Source organism: Ctenopharyngodon idella, chromosome 8 (genome assembly GCF_019924925.1).
Source record: "Ctenopharyngodon idella isolate HZGC_01 chromosome 8, HZGC01, whole genome shotgun sequence".
Taxonomy (NCBI): domain Eukaryota; kingdom Metazoa; phylum Chordata; class Actinopteri; order Cypriniformes; family Xenocyprididae; genus Ctenopharyngodon; species Ctenopharyngodon idella.
In genome coordinates this window covers 8657133-8670566 of record NC_067227.1, presented here as the reverse complement: position 1 = coordinate 8670566, position 13434 = coordinate 8657133, and the positions used below count along the sequence as shown (strand labels likewise).

The 13434-nt window shown below is 36.9% G+C and overlaps 1 protein-coding gene across 2 annotated transcripts; it reads left to right on the top strand.

The window, feature by feature from the left end:
* Positions 1 to 309: 309 nt before the first annotated feature.
* Positions 310 to 11993, top strand: ren (renin). Of its 2 annotated transcripts, none has more exons than XM_051903246.1 (9): positions 310 to 491; positions 4256 to 4406; positions 4497 to 4620; positions 4759 to 4877; positions 5064 to 5260; positions 7142 to 7264; positions 7916 to 8060; positions 8920 to 9018; positions 11426 to 11993. In XM_051903246.1, the coding sequence occupies exons 1-9, from the start codon at positions 424 to 426 to the stop codon at positions 11582 to 11584; spliced, it is 1185 nt and encodes a 394-aa protein (XP_051759206.1). In that variant the 5' UTR covers positions 310 to 423; the 3' UTR covers positions 11585 to 11993. The 2 variants fall into 2 exon arrangements, with proteins under 2 accessions (XP_051759206.1, XP_051759205.1); XM_051903245.1 differs by having other exon boundaries at positions 11423 to 11993.
* Positions 11994 to 13434: the final 1441 nt, after the last annotated feature.

The following is a 13434-nucleotide window of genomic DNA, read 5'->3' as shown; positions in this document are numbered from 1 at the left end:
AATATGTTAATTTATAATGATCTTATTTAATAATTAAAGTGCCATATTCTTTAAAGATATACACAGTTCACAGTTTGTGGTCAACATTTTTATCCATACATCCACAACCTTCAGGCCCACACAAAGATGATTTTATTAATTGAAGTGGTCTTAAATCACTGTGTGTGATGTGTTCCCCTGGACCGAGAGGTCACTCTGCTCAGGGACCATTTATCAGAAGGGGGGGGGGTGAGAGGAGAGAGGAAGCTAGAGGTTTGTGTCAAGGTCAGTACAGAGCATTGGAGAAAAAGTATAAAAACACTGGAAAGAGGAAAGTCTCTCAAATAAAGCACAGCAATAGCAGAGAAGTTTGTGGAGTCGGGGCATTGGACGTGTGGCACATAGTTACACCGGTTATTAAAGTGATTCGATCCATCTGTAAGAATGAACGTGCACTGCTTGACTCTTTTAGTTCTGTCACTCTCAGCAACCAGCGCACAGGCCTTATGGAGGTAAGTGAATACACTCAGTGGAGAGGGACTTCCTTCTTGACAATATTTGCAGTTCCTTTTCTGTATCGTACAAGCTTCTGTAAACCAAAATGTCTACTTTATCATGTTTTACTAAAATAATGCAGAAGAAAGAAGTTATAAAGCACACTATTACAAAAAAAGTGGGCCGTAAGAGCCCAGCTAACAAAAATATGTTATAAAAACGTTTTGCTAGCGTTATCATTAATTAATGAAAACATTATTTCTGAATGTTCTTTAAACTTTCAAAATGTCCAGTTTTTTAAATGTTTAAAAAAAATTCTTGGTTATAAGAACATTAAGGGAACATTCCATGTTATCATTTTGCAAACATTATGGCAATGTTAATTTGAATGTTCTCTCAACGTTCTGAAACAAGTAGTAACATTAAAAAAAAAAAAAAAAGTTAGATGAACAACCAAATAAAACATTTCAGAAAAAAAAAAATGTTCCATGAATGATGTATAATGTTTTTGTGCTAACATTCTGAGAACATTAGCTATTAAAGACCAGATAACATTAAACGAACATTCTATTAATGTTACTGGAATAATGTTTGGTAATAACCTTGCCAGAGCATTAGCCAAAGATCTGAATATTCCCTGTTTTCTGGGAAGCTGCTAGGGGATCTGTGGAAAATTTGTGGGGGAAAAAAAAACTCTGTCAACTTAATTCAAAGTAATTTTTCCCCAGGTAATATTTAAACAATTTGCTTTGACTTTAATACAACAACAACATAAAAGCCAATTATTTAATTTGAGAATCAATATGTTGTCTTTAATATCATAAAATGTCATACATCAATGGGTCTTTGTACATGAAAATATATAGCTATATATAGCTGCCTTTATATTTTAGGAAAGAAGTCCTTTGAAAAGGAATCATCATATTTGGGGGCCTTTGGCATAAAAAATACATTAAAACCCCCAAAATAATCAGGTATTACAAATTTATTTTATCTCAAATGTTTAAATCAATATAAAATATATGCTAAATATCTGTTGTAAATGGCGTGGCTAAAGAAAATATATTTTTGATATATATTCGACAATATCTAAATAATATAAATATACAGTGGGTACGGAAAGTATTCAGACCCCCTTAAATTTTTCACTCTTTGTTATATTGCAGCCATTTGCTAAAATCATTTAAGTTCATTTTTTTCCTCATTAATGTACACACAGCACCCCATATTGACAGAAAAACACAGAATTGTTGACATTTTTGCAGATTTATTAAAAAAGAAAAACTGAAATATCACATGGTCCTAAGTATTCAGACCCTTTGCTCAGTATTTAGTAGAAGCACTCTTTTGATCTAATACAGCCATGAGTCTTTTTGGGAAAGATGCAACAAGTTTTTCACACCTGGATTTGGGGATCCTCTGCCATTCCTCCTTGCAGATCCTCTCCAGTTCTGTCAGGTTGGATGGTAAACATTGGTGGACAGCCATTTCTAGGTCTCTCCAGAGATGCTCAATTGGGTTTAAGTCAGGGCTCTGGCTGGGCCATTCAAGAACAGTCACGGAGTTGTTGTGAAGCCACTTCTTCGTTATTTTAGCTGTGTGCTTAGGGTCATTGTCTTGTTGGAAGGTAAACCTTCGGCCCAGTCTGAGGTCCTGAGCACTCTGGAGAAGGTTTTCATGTGTCTAATACTGAGGAGAGGCTTCCGTCGGGCCACTCTGCCATAAAGCCCCGACTGGTGGAGGGCTGCAGTGATGGTTGACTTTCTACAACTTTCTCCCATCTCCCGACTGCATCTCTGGAGCTCAGCCACAGTGATCTTTGGGTTCTTCTTTACCTCTCTCACCAAGGCTCTTCTCCCCTGATAGCTCAATTTGGCCGGACGGCCAACTCTAGGAAGGGTTCTGGTCATCCCAAACGTCTTCCATTTAAGGATTATGGAGGCCACTGTGCTCTTAGGAACCTTAAGTGCAGCAGAAATTTTTTTGTAACCTTGGCCAGATCTGTGCCTTGCCACAATTCTGTCTCTGAGCTCTTCAGGCAGTTCCTTTGACCTCATGATTCTCATTTGCTCTGACATGCACTGTGAGCTGTAAGGTCTTATATAGACAGGTGTGTGGCTTTCCTAATCAAGTCCACTCAGTATAATCAAACACAGCTGGACTCAAATGAAGGTGTAGAACCATCTCAAGGATGATCAGAAGAAATGGACAGCACCTGAGTTAAATATATGAGTGTCACAGCAAAGGGTCTGAATACTTAGGACCATGTGATATTTCAGTTTTTCTTTTTTAATAAATCTGCAAAAATGTCAACAATTATGTGTTTTTCTGTCAATATGGGGTGCTGTGTGTACATTAATGAGGAAAAAAATGAACTTAAATGATTTTAGCAAATGGCTGCAATATAACAAAGAGTGAAAAATTTAAGGGGGTCTGAATACTTTCCGTACCCACTGTATTTAGATATAAATACACTCATCGGTCACTTTATTAGGTGCACCTTGCTAGTACCGTGTTGGACCTTCAGAACTGCCTTAATTCTTCATCGCATTGATTCAACGAGGTGCTGGAAACATTCCTCAGAGATTTCGGTCTATATTGACTTGATAGCATCATGTACTTGCTGCAGATTTGTCGGCTGCACACCCATGATGCGAATCTTCCATTCCACCACATCCCAAATGTGCTTGAGATCTGGTGACTGTGGAGGCCACTAAGTAGGGTGAATTCAGATTGAATGGGACACTTTTTCCCAGGCATCTCAATGGCAAAATGTGTCCCAATCAACCTGAATTCACCCCTACATGAGTTCACTGCAGTGAACTCATTGTCATGTACAGGAAACCAGTTTGAGATGATTTGAGCTTTGTGACAAGGAGCATTATTATCCTGCTGGAATTAGCCATCAGAAAATGGATACACAGTCAGCAACAATACTCAGGCAGGCTGTGGCGTTTAAGCGATGCTTAGTTGGTACTAAGAGGCCCAAAGTGTGCCAAGAAAATATCCTCCACACCATTACACCACTACCAGTCTGAACCGTTTTACAAGGCAGAATGGATTCATGCTTTCATGTTGTTTACGCCAAATTCTGATCCTGCCATCTGAATGTTGTTTTTCTATCAGCTTGAAGCAGTCTGGCCATTCTCCTCTGACATCTGGCATCAACAAGGCATTTTCACCCACAGAACTGCTGCTCACAGGATATTTTCTCTTTTTTCAGACCTCTGTAAACCCTAAAGATGGTTGTGCGTGAAAATCCCAGTAGATCAGCAGTTTCTGAATTACTCAAACCAACATCCATGCCCTATTCAAAGTCACTTAAATCGTCTTTCTTCCCCATTCCGATGCTCAGTTTGATTCAACAGATAGTCTTGATCATGTCTACAGACCTAAATGCACTGAGTTGCTGCCATGTGATTGGCTGATTAGATATTTGCATTAACGAGCAGTTGAGCAGGTGTACCATATAAAGTGGCCAGTGAGCGTATATACAAATAGGCAAAATATATGAGGAAAACTATAAAATGTATTGAAAATAGGCTATATTTATGTAAAATATATTTTAAATCTGTATTAATTTTGAAATGTTACAAAACATATACAAAAATATCTGTCTTTGCCATATAGGGAGTATCTTTTTAAAATTATTTAAAAGCTTATTTCATCTTAAAATCAGGTAAAATGATAAAATGCACTACTCTGTATCATGTAATTGCTGTTTTATCAGTTGTAAAAAATGACAAATGTAACACGAGACACTTCTCTCTTCACTTCTCAGGGTAAAACTGAAGAAAATGCCATCCATACGAGAAACCCTCAAGGAGATGGATGTCACACCAGCTCAAGTGTTTTCTGAGATTATGCCAAAATATGATGAACCATCACCCACTAACGGCACAGCTCCAACACCTCTGATCAACTACTTAGATGTAAATCAGAGTTAAAAATGGAAAATATCCTCAATTTTGAGCATGTTTTATAACTGTAATTCTACTGTCTATGTCTCTCTTGTTTTTCAGACTCAATACTTTGGTGAGATTAGTATTGGTTCACCAGCTCAGATGTTCAATGTTGTGTTTGACACGGGTTCTGCCAACCTCTGGGTTCCCTCACATAGCTGTTCTCCTTTATACACAGCCTGCTGTGAGTGATTTGTTTAAAGCATACAAATCTAAAATCTTAAAAAGTCATTGTATTATCTACCTGTACTTTTTACAATGAAAAACAAAACCTGCATTTTTGTCCAACAGCTCAGTCTTCCTTTCTCCATATGTCTCTCAGTCACACACAACAGGTACGACGCTTCCAAATCCCACACGCATATTTACAACGGCACAGGATTCTCCATCCAGTATGCTTCTGGAAACGTCCGGGGATTTCTGAGTGAGGACGTGGTTATAGTGAGTAACAAAAAAAGAAATGAGTTTAAAGGGAATACCTTGATGAAAATAGCTAAGGTTCGTGAGATATATATAGATGAAATATATAATTGACCGTAGTATTATAATACAATTGGAAAACCAAAACCGTAATTTGCACACAGTACTTGACTGAGTTGTTTGACCCTTGACCTCTAACATCTTTAGGTCGGTGGTATCCCGGTGGTGCAGGTTTTTGCAGAGGCCACAGCTCTTCCTGCGATCCCGTTCATCTTTGCCAAGTTTGACGGAGTGTTGGGGATGGGCTATCCAGATGCAGCCATTGATGGAATTACACCAGTGTTTGATCGCATCATGTCTCAACATGTTCTAAAAGAGAACGTTTTCTCTGTGTACTACAGCAGGTGAGCATCAGCATTTCTTAGGGTGAGCAAAAGGGGGACAAATAAATGTCATGATTGAATACCTTGTCATTTTTATTGCCACAAGAGCTGTGCACGGCTGTTATTCGGCCGTAGGTAATCACAGCGTGTTGATATACAGCCATATCGTACAGCTACAAGTGTGATATTGCATTTGACGGCACGAGTGTGTAAATAAATAAGAAACAATAACGGATTGTCTTGTTCTTTTTTGTGAGGAACTACTTCCTTCCGCCACGGATTCAAATCTCAAGTTTACAGTTTAACAGTTGAGCCCCAGCCTCCGTTACTAATTCTAAACGTTAGTCTAGAACTAGTAACGAAGGATCGTTGAGTCGCTTCATAAAACTCACTGTAATATGTAGAGTATTATGAGAGAGAGATCAACTAAGCGAGTGCATTACCTGCATCTAGCTGATATTCTTCAGGTCAATCATAATCACAAAATCAGTTTGAATGTCCGCTGAGGAAAGCGATATCTTTGTCCTTTTAACATTTAAGAGGATTTCTCATGACAGCACTAGTCAATGCATTTGTCAGTTGTCTCGTAAGATGGTGTTTAAAGTAAAAACAATGCCTTTGTTTCAGTCCATTTCAATATAAAAATCTTTGCAACTGACGGACTCATTCATAAAGACAGTCTTTACTGCCATCTTATGGTGTATTAATGTAACTTTCACTGAAGTCAAAATCAATAACAGACTCTCCCAATACCAAAAAAATATGGCATGTTAGTTATATAAAATATTATTCATTGAACAATAATATTTAAATTAACAACAATAACCATTATAACAGTATAAGAAGTAAAATAGGAAATAAACACAAGCAAACAGTTCAGTCAAATGTACAAAAGCAGCGCTCTTGTTAGTGCAGGATTTAATTTCAATTTAAATAAAGTTATAAAACTTAATATAGCCCATAAGCCAAATCTATTAGCTCTGGAACAAGTAATAGATTAATAAGACCAAAGATTGCCTGTTTGATATACGCAAAACAAATTATACCTCATGTTTAAACACTATCTACATAAGAGCCAGCAGCAAATTCCTGAAGGACTGGCCGAGATGAATCTGTTCTCTGCGGCTATATGAGCGCTGAACGGTCGCTGACAGCCTGGAGCTCACATCTCTGAAAGCACCTAAACAAATTTTCAAATAGGCGCTATGTTTACATATAAATCGCATATCTGAGGTCTAAACAACTACATTCTCGCCTAAAAAAACTCTTAAAACTATACATTCCGTTACAAAATAACAGTAGTATCAATAAAAATATGGCAGGTATGGTCATCCACCATAACACTCGCTGTGAGAATGCTGACAGAGGAGTGATTCAAATGGTGAAACGGTTCCCGTGGCGATGCTGGTAGAATATTGCCATGGCTGGAAAGACCTCTCAGCCAATCAGAAGCTGCATCTGAATTGGCATTTAGATATATTTACAGACCGTTTGTTGCAGCTCAGAGGTGGCATGAATGCATTTACACTGCAATTACAATTGCATTAATAATGCCATGAGATTAGTGGGCTTTAAATGGGTATTAAAGTGATAGTTCACTCATAAATGAAAATTCTGTCATCATTTACTCTCCCTCATGTGGTTTCAATCTTGTATGTCTTCCTTTCTTCTGTGTAACATTAAAGGTGATAATTTGAGAAATATCTCAGTATTTTTTTTTTTTCATACAATGGGAAGGCAATGGTAACCAAAACAGTTTGGTTACCAACATTCTTCAGAATATCTTATTATGCTGTCACTGTACATTGTAACACACTGTACACAGTCATTTTGTATCTAAATAATACAGTTGCAAGCCTGTCTGTTATAGTGCATATCTTTGTATGTATATGTATCTATAAGGGACCCAACACACATCCCTGGTGGAGAGCTGGTGCTGGGGGGCACAGACCCGAATTACTACACTGGATCTTTCCACTATATGAATACCAAAGAGGAAGGCAAGTGGGAGGTCATCATGAAGGGGTAAGGATATTATCATCATCAATTTTAAAGAACAATAATGATTTCTTGCTATTTAGCTTTTTCTGCCGTTCTACATCTGCTTTACATCACAGTTTTCACAAATACTCCTGGTTGTAATAGATATCCTATATCAGTTTATACAAGTTTTCCGGTAGCCATCCGTTTTTAATTTTGAACAGAACCTCAAACCATTTCCAGAGAGGTAATCAATCCTTGCCCTGTGTCCTTTAAAAGGAATAGCCGACCCAAAATTCAATCATACGCCCATCCTTATGTCGTACCAAATCCATATGACTTTTCTTTTTCATCCTTGGAACACAAGAGGCGAATTTTTGAAGATGACAGTGCTGGTTGCTCTTTTCCATGCTATTGTGATAATGGAGCTTTAAAGCTTAAAAAAGACACAAAAGCACAATAAAAGTATCACAGAAGTATCTGTATAACTTGTGCATTATATTTCAAGCCAATAATAACACATAATAATAGATTTAAGCCTCCCCAAAAGTGGGTAAACTACCCAATTACACAGGTATCTTTGAGGTTAAAGTGATTTTTTTTTTTTTTTTTTTGGCAAATAATGCATTGCAGTCTCTTTTTTTTTTTTTTTTTTTTTTTTTTTAATTACCACAGTAATACTTTGTTCCTCTGCAGGGTGTCTGTGGGGGCAGATATGCTGTTTTGCATGGACGGCTGTTCTGCTGTAATTGATACAGGCTCCTCCTACATCACAGGCCCCGCCTCCTCCATTTCCATTCTGATGAAAACAATCGGGGCCATTGAACTGGCAGAAGGAGGGGTACGTTCAGTTTAGCTAACCTTATGGAAATTCCTTAAAAATCTGGCCTTATTTAAAAAAGGCATACATATAATCTGTTAATAATAAGAAAATGGGTTTGAGAGATTAAACTATTGAAAGAGGGAATTATTTTTTTCCGAACCAAAAATATGAATCCATTGCTTAGCAATAGAAACTACGGAAACTGAAGAAGCCAAAATTGAAGCTTTGAAAACAATATTATGAAAACTCTAAATCTCAGCAGTAGTGGCAAACATTCAAACTTCTCTACAGCTATAAAATAAACAATGTGTTCCAGTTGTATACAAACAGAGAGCGCATTATGCATGATGGACCTCAGCAGTGGCAATTGATTATAAGTTAGTAGAGAAATGATGATAAAACTCAACACTTTCACACTGCAAACCAATTTAGGATGATTGATCATGCGCCGATGTATGAAACATAGCATCCCGTATACATCTCATATACAAAAGCTATTGTGAAACTACTTCTATAGCCAATGCAAGATGAGTTGAGCATTAAAACCTGTTTCTTATTGTTCTGTTTCCTTTTCCTGTTGCACAACTCCATGGGAACAGCTGCTTTGGTCTATCATTTTGGCTGTGCCTCATAAATAATGTCTGAAGAGCAAATGGAATGATTGAAAGCTGTTTTTTTTTTTTTTTTTTTTTTTTTTTTTTCTTCATCGCTGATGTGGTTAATAATATTTAATGTGTAAAATGTGTGTGTTTCTTTCCTTTCAAGTGTGAAGTTTTGTGTCATTTCAGTTTTGCAAAATGATGCAAGATTGCTGTCTTTGTGTGGTTTTAAAGCCATCATTCTCTCTCTCTCTCTCTCTCTCTTGCTCTGTTGACAGTATACTGTAAGCTGTAATCTGGTCAAGTTGTTGCCCACTGTGGTTTTTCATCTTGGTGGTCAGGAATATTCTCTCACAGATGAGGACTATATTCTCTGGGTGAGGACTTTATATGTATTTATTTTAAATAAAGGGTTGCATATTAACTAACATTTCACATTTGTTGGTGCTAAGTGATCAAAAGCTTTAATTTTCTCCTCATGTACACTGACTTGAGATGCAGACAGTTATATCAGTAGCCTGATAAAGCTTATTTATTTATGAAGAGGATCACCTCATGACCAGATGTTACTTTTTTTCTCAGTAACCTCATGCCATTCATTTTGCTTGTGGAATAAATTTATCATGGTTGACTTTCATGCCTTTTGTGGGAAGCCTAAAGCCGGGTTCGCACTGTACAATTTTGGGCACAATTTGGTCGTCTGAGACACATGTTGAGAATCCTAAAAGATTCCTCTGATCTTAGGCCAAAATCTGAAGTCTTTGATCGCTAGTTTGACATGTTCACTGACAGCCAATTAATGACTGTTGCAATCAAATTTTACCTCCAATGAAATTGAATGAATGACAACTGAGGTCCCACAGTGTGACATATGGCTTATAGCGAGGATCAATACAGTCTGACAATCAACTGTTGTAAAGGACTATTATAAATTGTACAGTGTGCACCCGGCTTTATCCACACCACTTGGTGTTAGTAGAAGCAAAATCCCTTTAAGGCAAGTAATTTCACTTGGTGGCCATCTTTGAAATGCCTTTCTGGCAGCTATTTCAGTTATGCAAATTTATCAAACATCAAATTCTCCAAAGCTGTTCACCAAGCTTACAATTACATTGATTACATTTTGAAATTACAAATGAAATCTGACAACAACTGTCTCATAAATGTTGTTTTTTAAATGTTTAAATTATGACAAAAATCTGCATTTTTCAGACTGGACCAGTCAATGCACATGTGCGGTCATAAGCGCGAGTCTACACTGATGGTTTTTATGGAGTGTGTTAGTGTCCGCCCCTTTTACCAACATACCATTGATTAAAGGGCTAGTTCACCCAAAAAATGAAAATTCTGTCATTAATTATTCACCCTCTTTTCGTTCCACACCCGTAAGACCTTCATTCATCTTTGGAACACAAATTAAGATATTTTTGATGAAATCCGAGAGGTATCTGACTCGTCCATAGACAGCAATATAATCAACACTTTCAAGGTCCAGAAAGGTAGTAAAGACATCGTTAAAATAGTCTATGTGACTGCAGTGGTTCAACCTTAATTTTATGAAGTGACGTTCTGTGTCATTCTCCTACGCTGTTTACGTTCAGTGCTTCCAGTTTGTACGTCAGAACTCCGGCTCAGTATTGTGACTAGGGCATTCTATATTCTTGTGATGCTGACACAGGAGCCAGCCAATAATGAGTCAGTGTTCTGACGTAGAACCTGGAAACGCTGCACTGTGTCTAACAGTGTAGGAGTGTAGGAGGTCTTACGGGTTTGGAACGACATGTTGCCGGAAAAAATGGTCCTTGACCGTCAACAGCAACAGAAGTTACATTATTACACCATTAGACGGCGGCAAAGACTGTTTTATGAGTGTGTCAGTCAGTAGCGAAGACTTTTATTACATTGAAAAGACTGAATTGTTATGAACACGGAACAAGACGCAAACGCTTTGACTAGCGCTGTCAGTCACGGGAAAACCCCTTAACTGTTAAAAGGACAAGATAATACATCAGACTTTTAATCAGATTTTTTATTATGAACATACAGTAGGACTGACCTGAAGGAAAATGCTAAATCTGAATGCAGGTAATAAACTCACTCGATCTCTTTCTCATAATACTCTTCTAGTTCTACATAATACAGTAAGCTTCAATGAACAATATCAATGAGAACAAACATATGTTTACATCGCTAAGAGTGGTTGCTAAGGGTGTTGTGTAGTGATACACAGAACCGTTGGGTGAAGCGGTCATAGCTGTGTTTTTATCGTGAATATTGACCAATCAGAATCAAGGACAGGAACTAATTGTTTTACAAGTTTTATTTCTTTGCAGCATTACTGTGTAAATGTGATATTGACCTGGTGCCATGAAAATTTTAAAAACTCCCTTGCCTCACATGATTGTGACCCAGGTAGAGGCCAAGCTGATGTTGTGGTATCTTCACAATTACTCTCAGATGATGTTTTACTGGGGCACAGCAGAAAAAGAGTCTAGAGGTGCCCTAAATTCACTTAAGCTTTGACTGAAGTGTTGTTTTCATTATTGCTGACTCTGTACTACACTGTCAATCTGGCATTTCATTTAGCATTAAAGTCTGGGATTGATTTCACTAAGTGGAATGACTTTTTTCATTAAATTCAAAATGCCTCATGTTGTATTTGCATGTGGTTTTCCAGATGGCTTCTAAAGTGCAGCATCTGTTTCGAGATTCATCAGTCTATGTTACAGCTATATGGACTTGCATTAGCTTTTCTAATGTCTCTCTTTCTTCTCCTTACAGCAGTCAGAGTTCGGGGAGGACATCTGCACTGTCACGTTCAAAGCGTTGGATGTGCCGCCCCCTACTGGTCCCATCTGGATACTGGGTGCAAACTTCATAGCTCGATACTATACAGAGTTTGATCGGGGAAACAATCGCATTGGCTTTGCTCGAGCAATCTGACAAACCTGGGTTTTCTATTATCCTAAAATCTTATTGCTATCACACATACACTACAACATATTGGCTACATGATCTGTCACATTAATAGCAGGTAACCTAAGTTACAGATTCTCTTGTGAAAAAGTAGTAGACTTTAGCATACTTTTAAAAAGAGAACTTGTTATGGAATAATATAATTTAAAAGAATATCCTTAAATACAAACTGAATGTAATGTTTTCGGACTCACACTTGCATGTATTTACAATTCAATTAAAATGTATTATAGTTTAAATTGATAGTAAATGCAATTAGTTGAATTTAAGAGCATTTTGTTGACGCACAAGTATAGGACTTAAAGGGAAAGTTCACCCAAAAATGAAAATTATCCCATGATTTACTCACCCTCAAGCCATATGAATATTTTCTTTAGGACGAACACAATCAGAGATATATTTAAAAATATCCTGGCTCTACCAAGCTTTAAAATGGTAGTGAATGGGGGGCCTGTTTTGAAGCCCAAAAAAATGCATCCATCCATCATAAATATAATCCATACAGCTCCAGGTGGTTAATAAAGACCTTCTGAAGCGTTTTTTTTTTTTTTTTTTGTAATAAAAATATCCATATTTAAAACTGAAGTATAATAACTAGCTTCTGTCAGACAGCCGTACACATCGATTTGCAGTGGAAGAGTAACCCCTGACCCGACGCATGACGCAATGACGAAAATGGAAGCGCAGAGGATAGAGCGAAACAAAACACCGATCATGAATTAAAGTCTAAAGCGAGAAATTTTAAAGAGAACTGTCGGAGGATTTTGATGTATGAGCTTCAATTTGTTGCCCAGTCCTATTTGTTTAAACCGCAAAAGGTGTCTGAGCTTACGCTACTCCTACATCCTGCATCATACATCGCTTCAGGGGTTACTCATTTGGTGCTTAAAGTCGACTTGTGCAGTATTGCTACCGTTGTCTGCTGGAAGCTAGTTATTTCAATTTATAAAGTTTTAAATATGGATATTTTCCTAACAAAAACCCATTGTTTCAGTTCAGAAGGCCTTTTTTAACCCTCTGGAGCCGTATGGATTATATTTATGATGGATGAATTAATTTTTTGGGGGGGGGGGCTTCAAAACAGGCCCCCCCTTTTACTACTGTTATAAAGCTTGGTAGAGCGAGGAGTTTTTAAATATATCTCCGATTGTGTTCTTTTGAAAGAAGATAGTCATATACACCCTAAGATGGTTTGAGGGTGAGTAAATCATGGGATAATTTTTATTTTTGGGTGAACTATCCCTTTAAGTACATATTTATATGTAATTTCATAATTGTCTTTGAAATATGGTTAAAGTTACTGCTGAATGTACTGACAAGCATTTATGGAAAACTAAAATATACTATAATGTCATTTCTATTGAAATTTGTGTCATGTATTATATTATTACACTTTTGTTATGATGAAGTTGCAATTTAGTATATTTAAACTATATTAACTTTAAATGTAGTCACACTATACACTATATATCAAAATTACTTTACATGTGCTTTAGTATGTTAGTCAACAAATCTTACTGAATTACTGATTAATAAAAAAAATAAAACTTGACATTATAAAGTGCACTTTTTAAAAGTGTATTTAAAGTGTTTTAAGAAGCATGGTCATGATAGTGTACTGTAAGTACACTTAAGTGGTCTTTAATTTCATTAATATTATATTATTATATTATTATAATATAATATTATATTAAATACACTTTTAAGATTTGAAATACTCTACAAGTGCACATTCAATACAATCAAGCACACTTCTTGTGCCATAAGGTCAGAGGCCAGGGCTGATATTGAACTCATTCTGAAGTCTGACTTCAGTA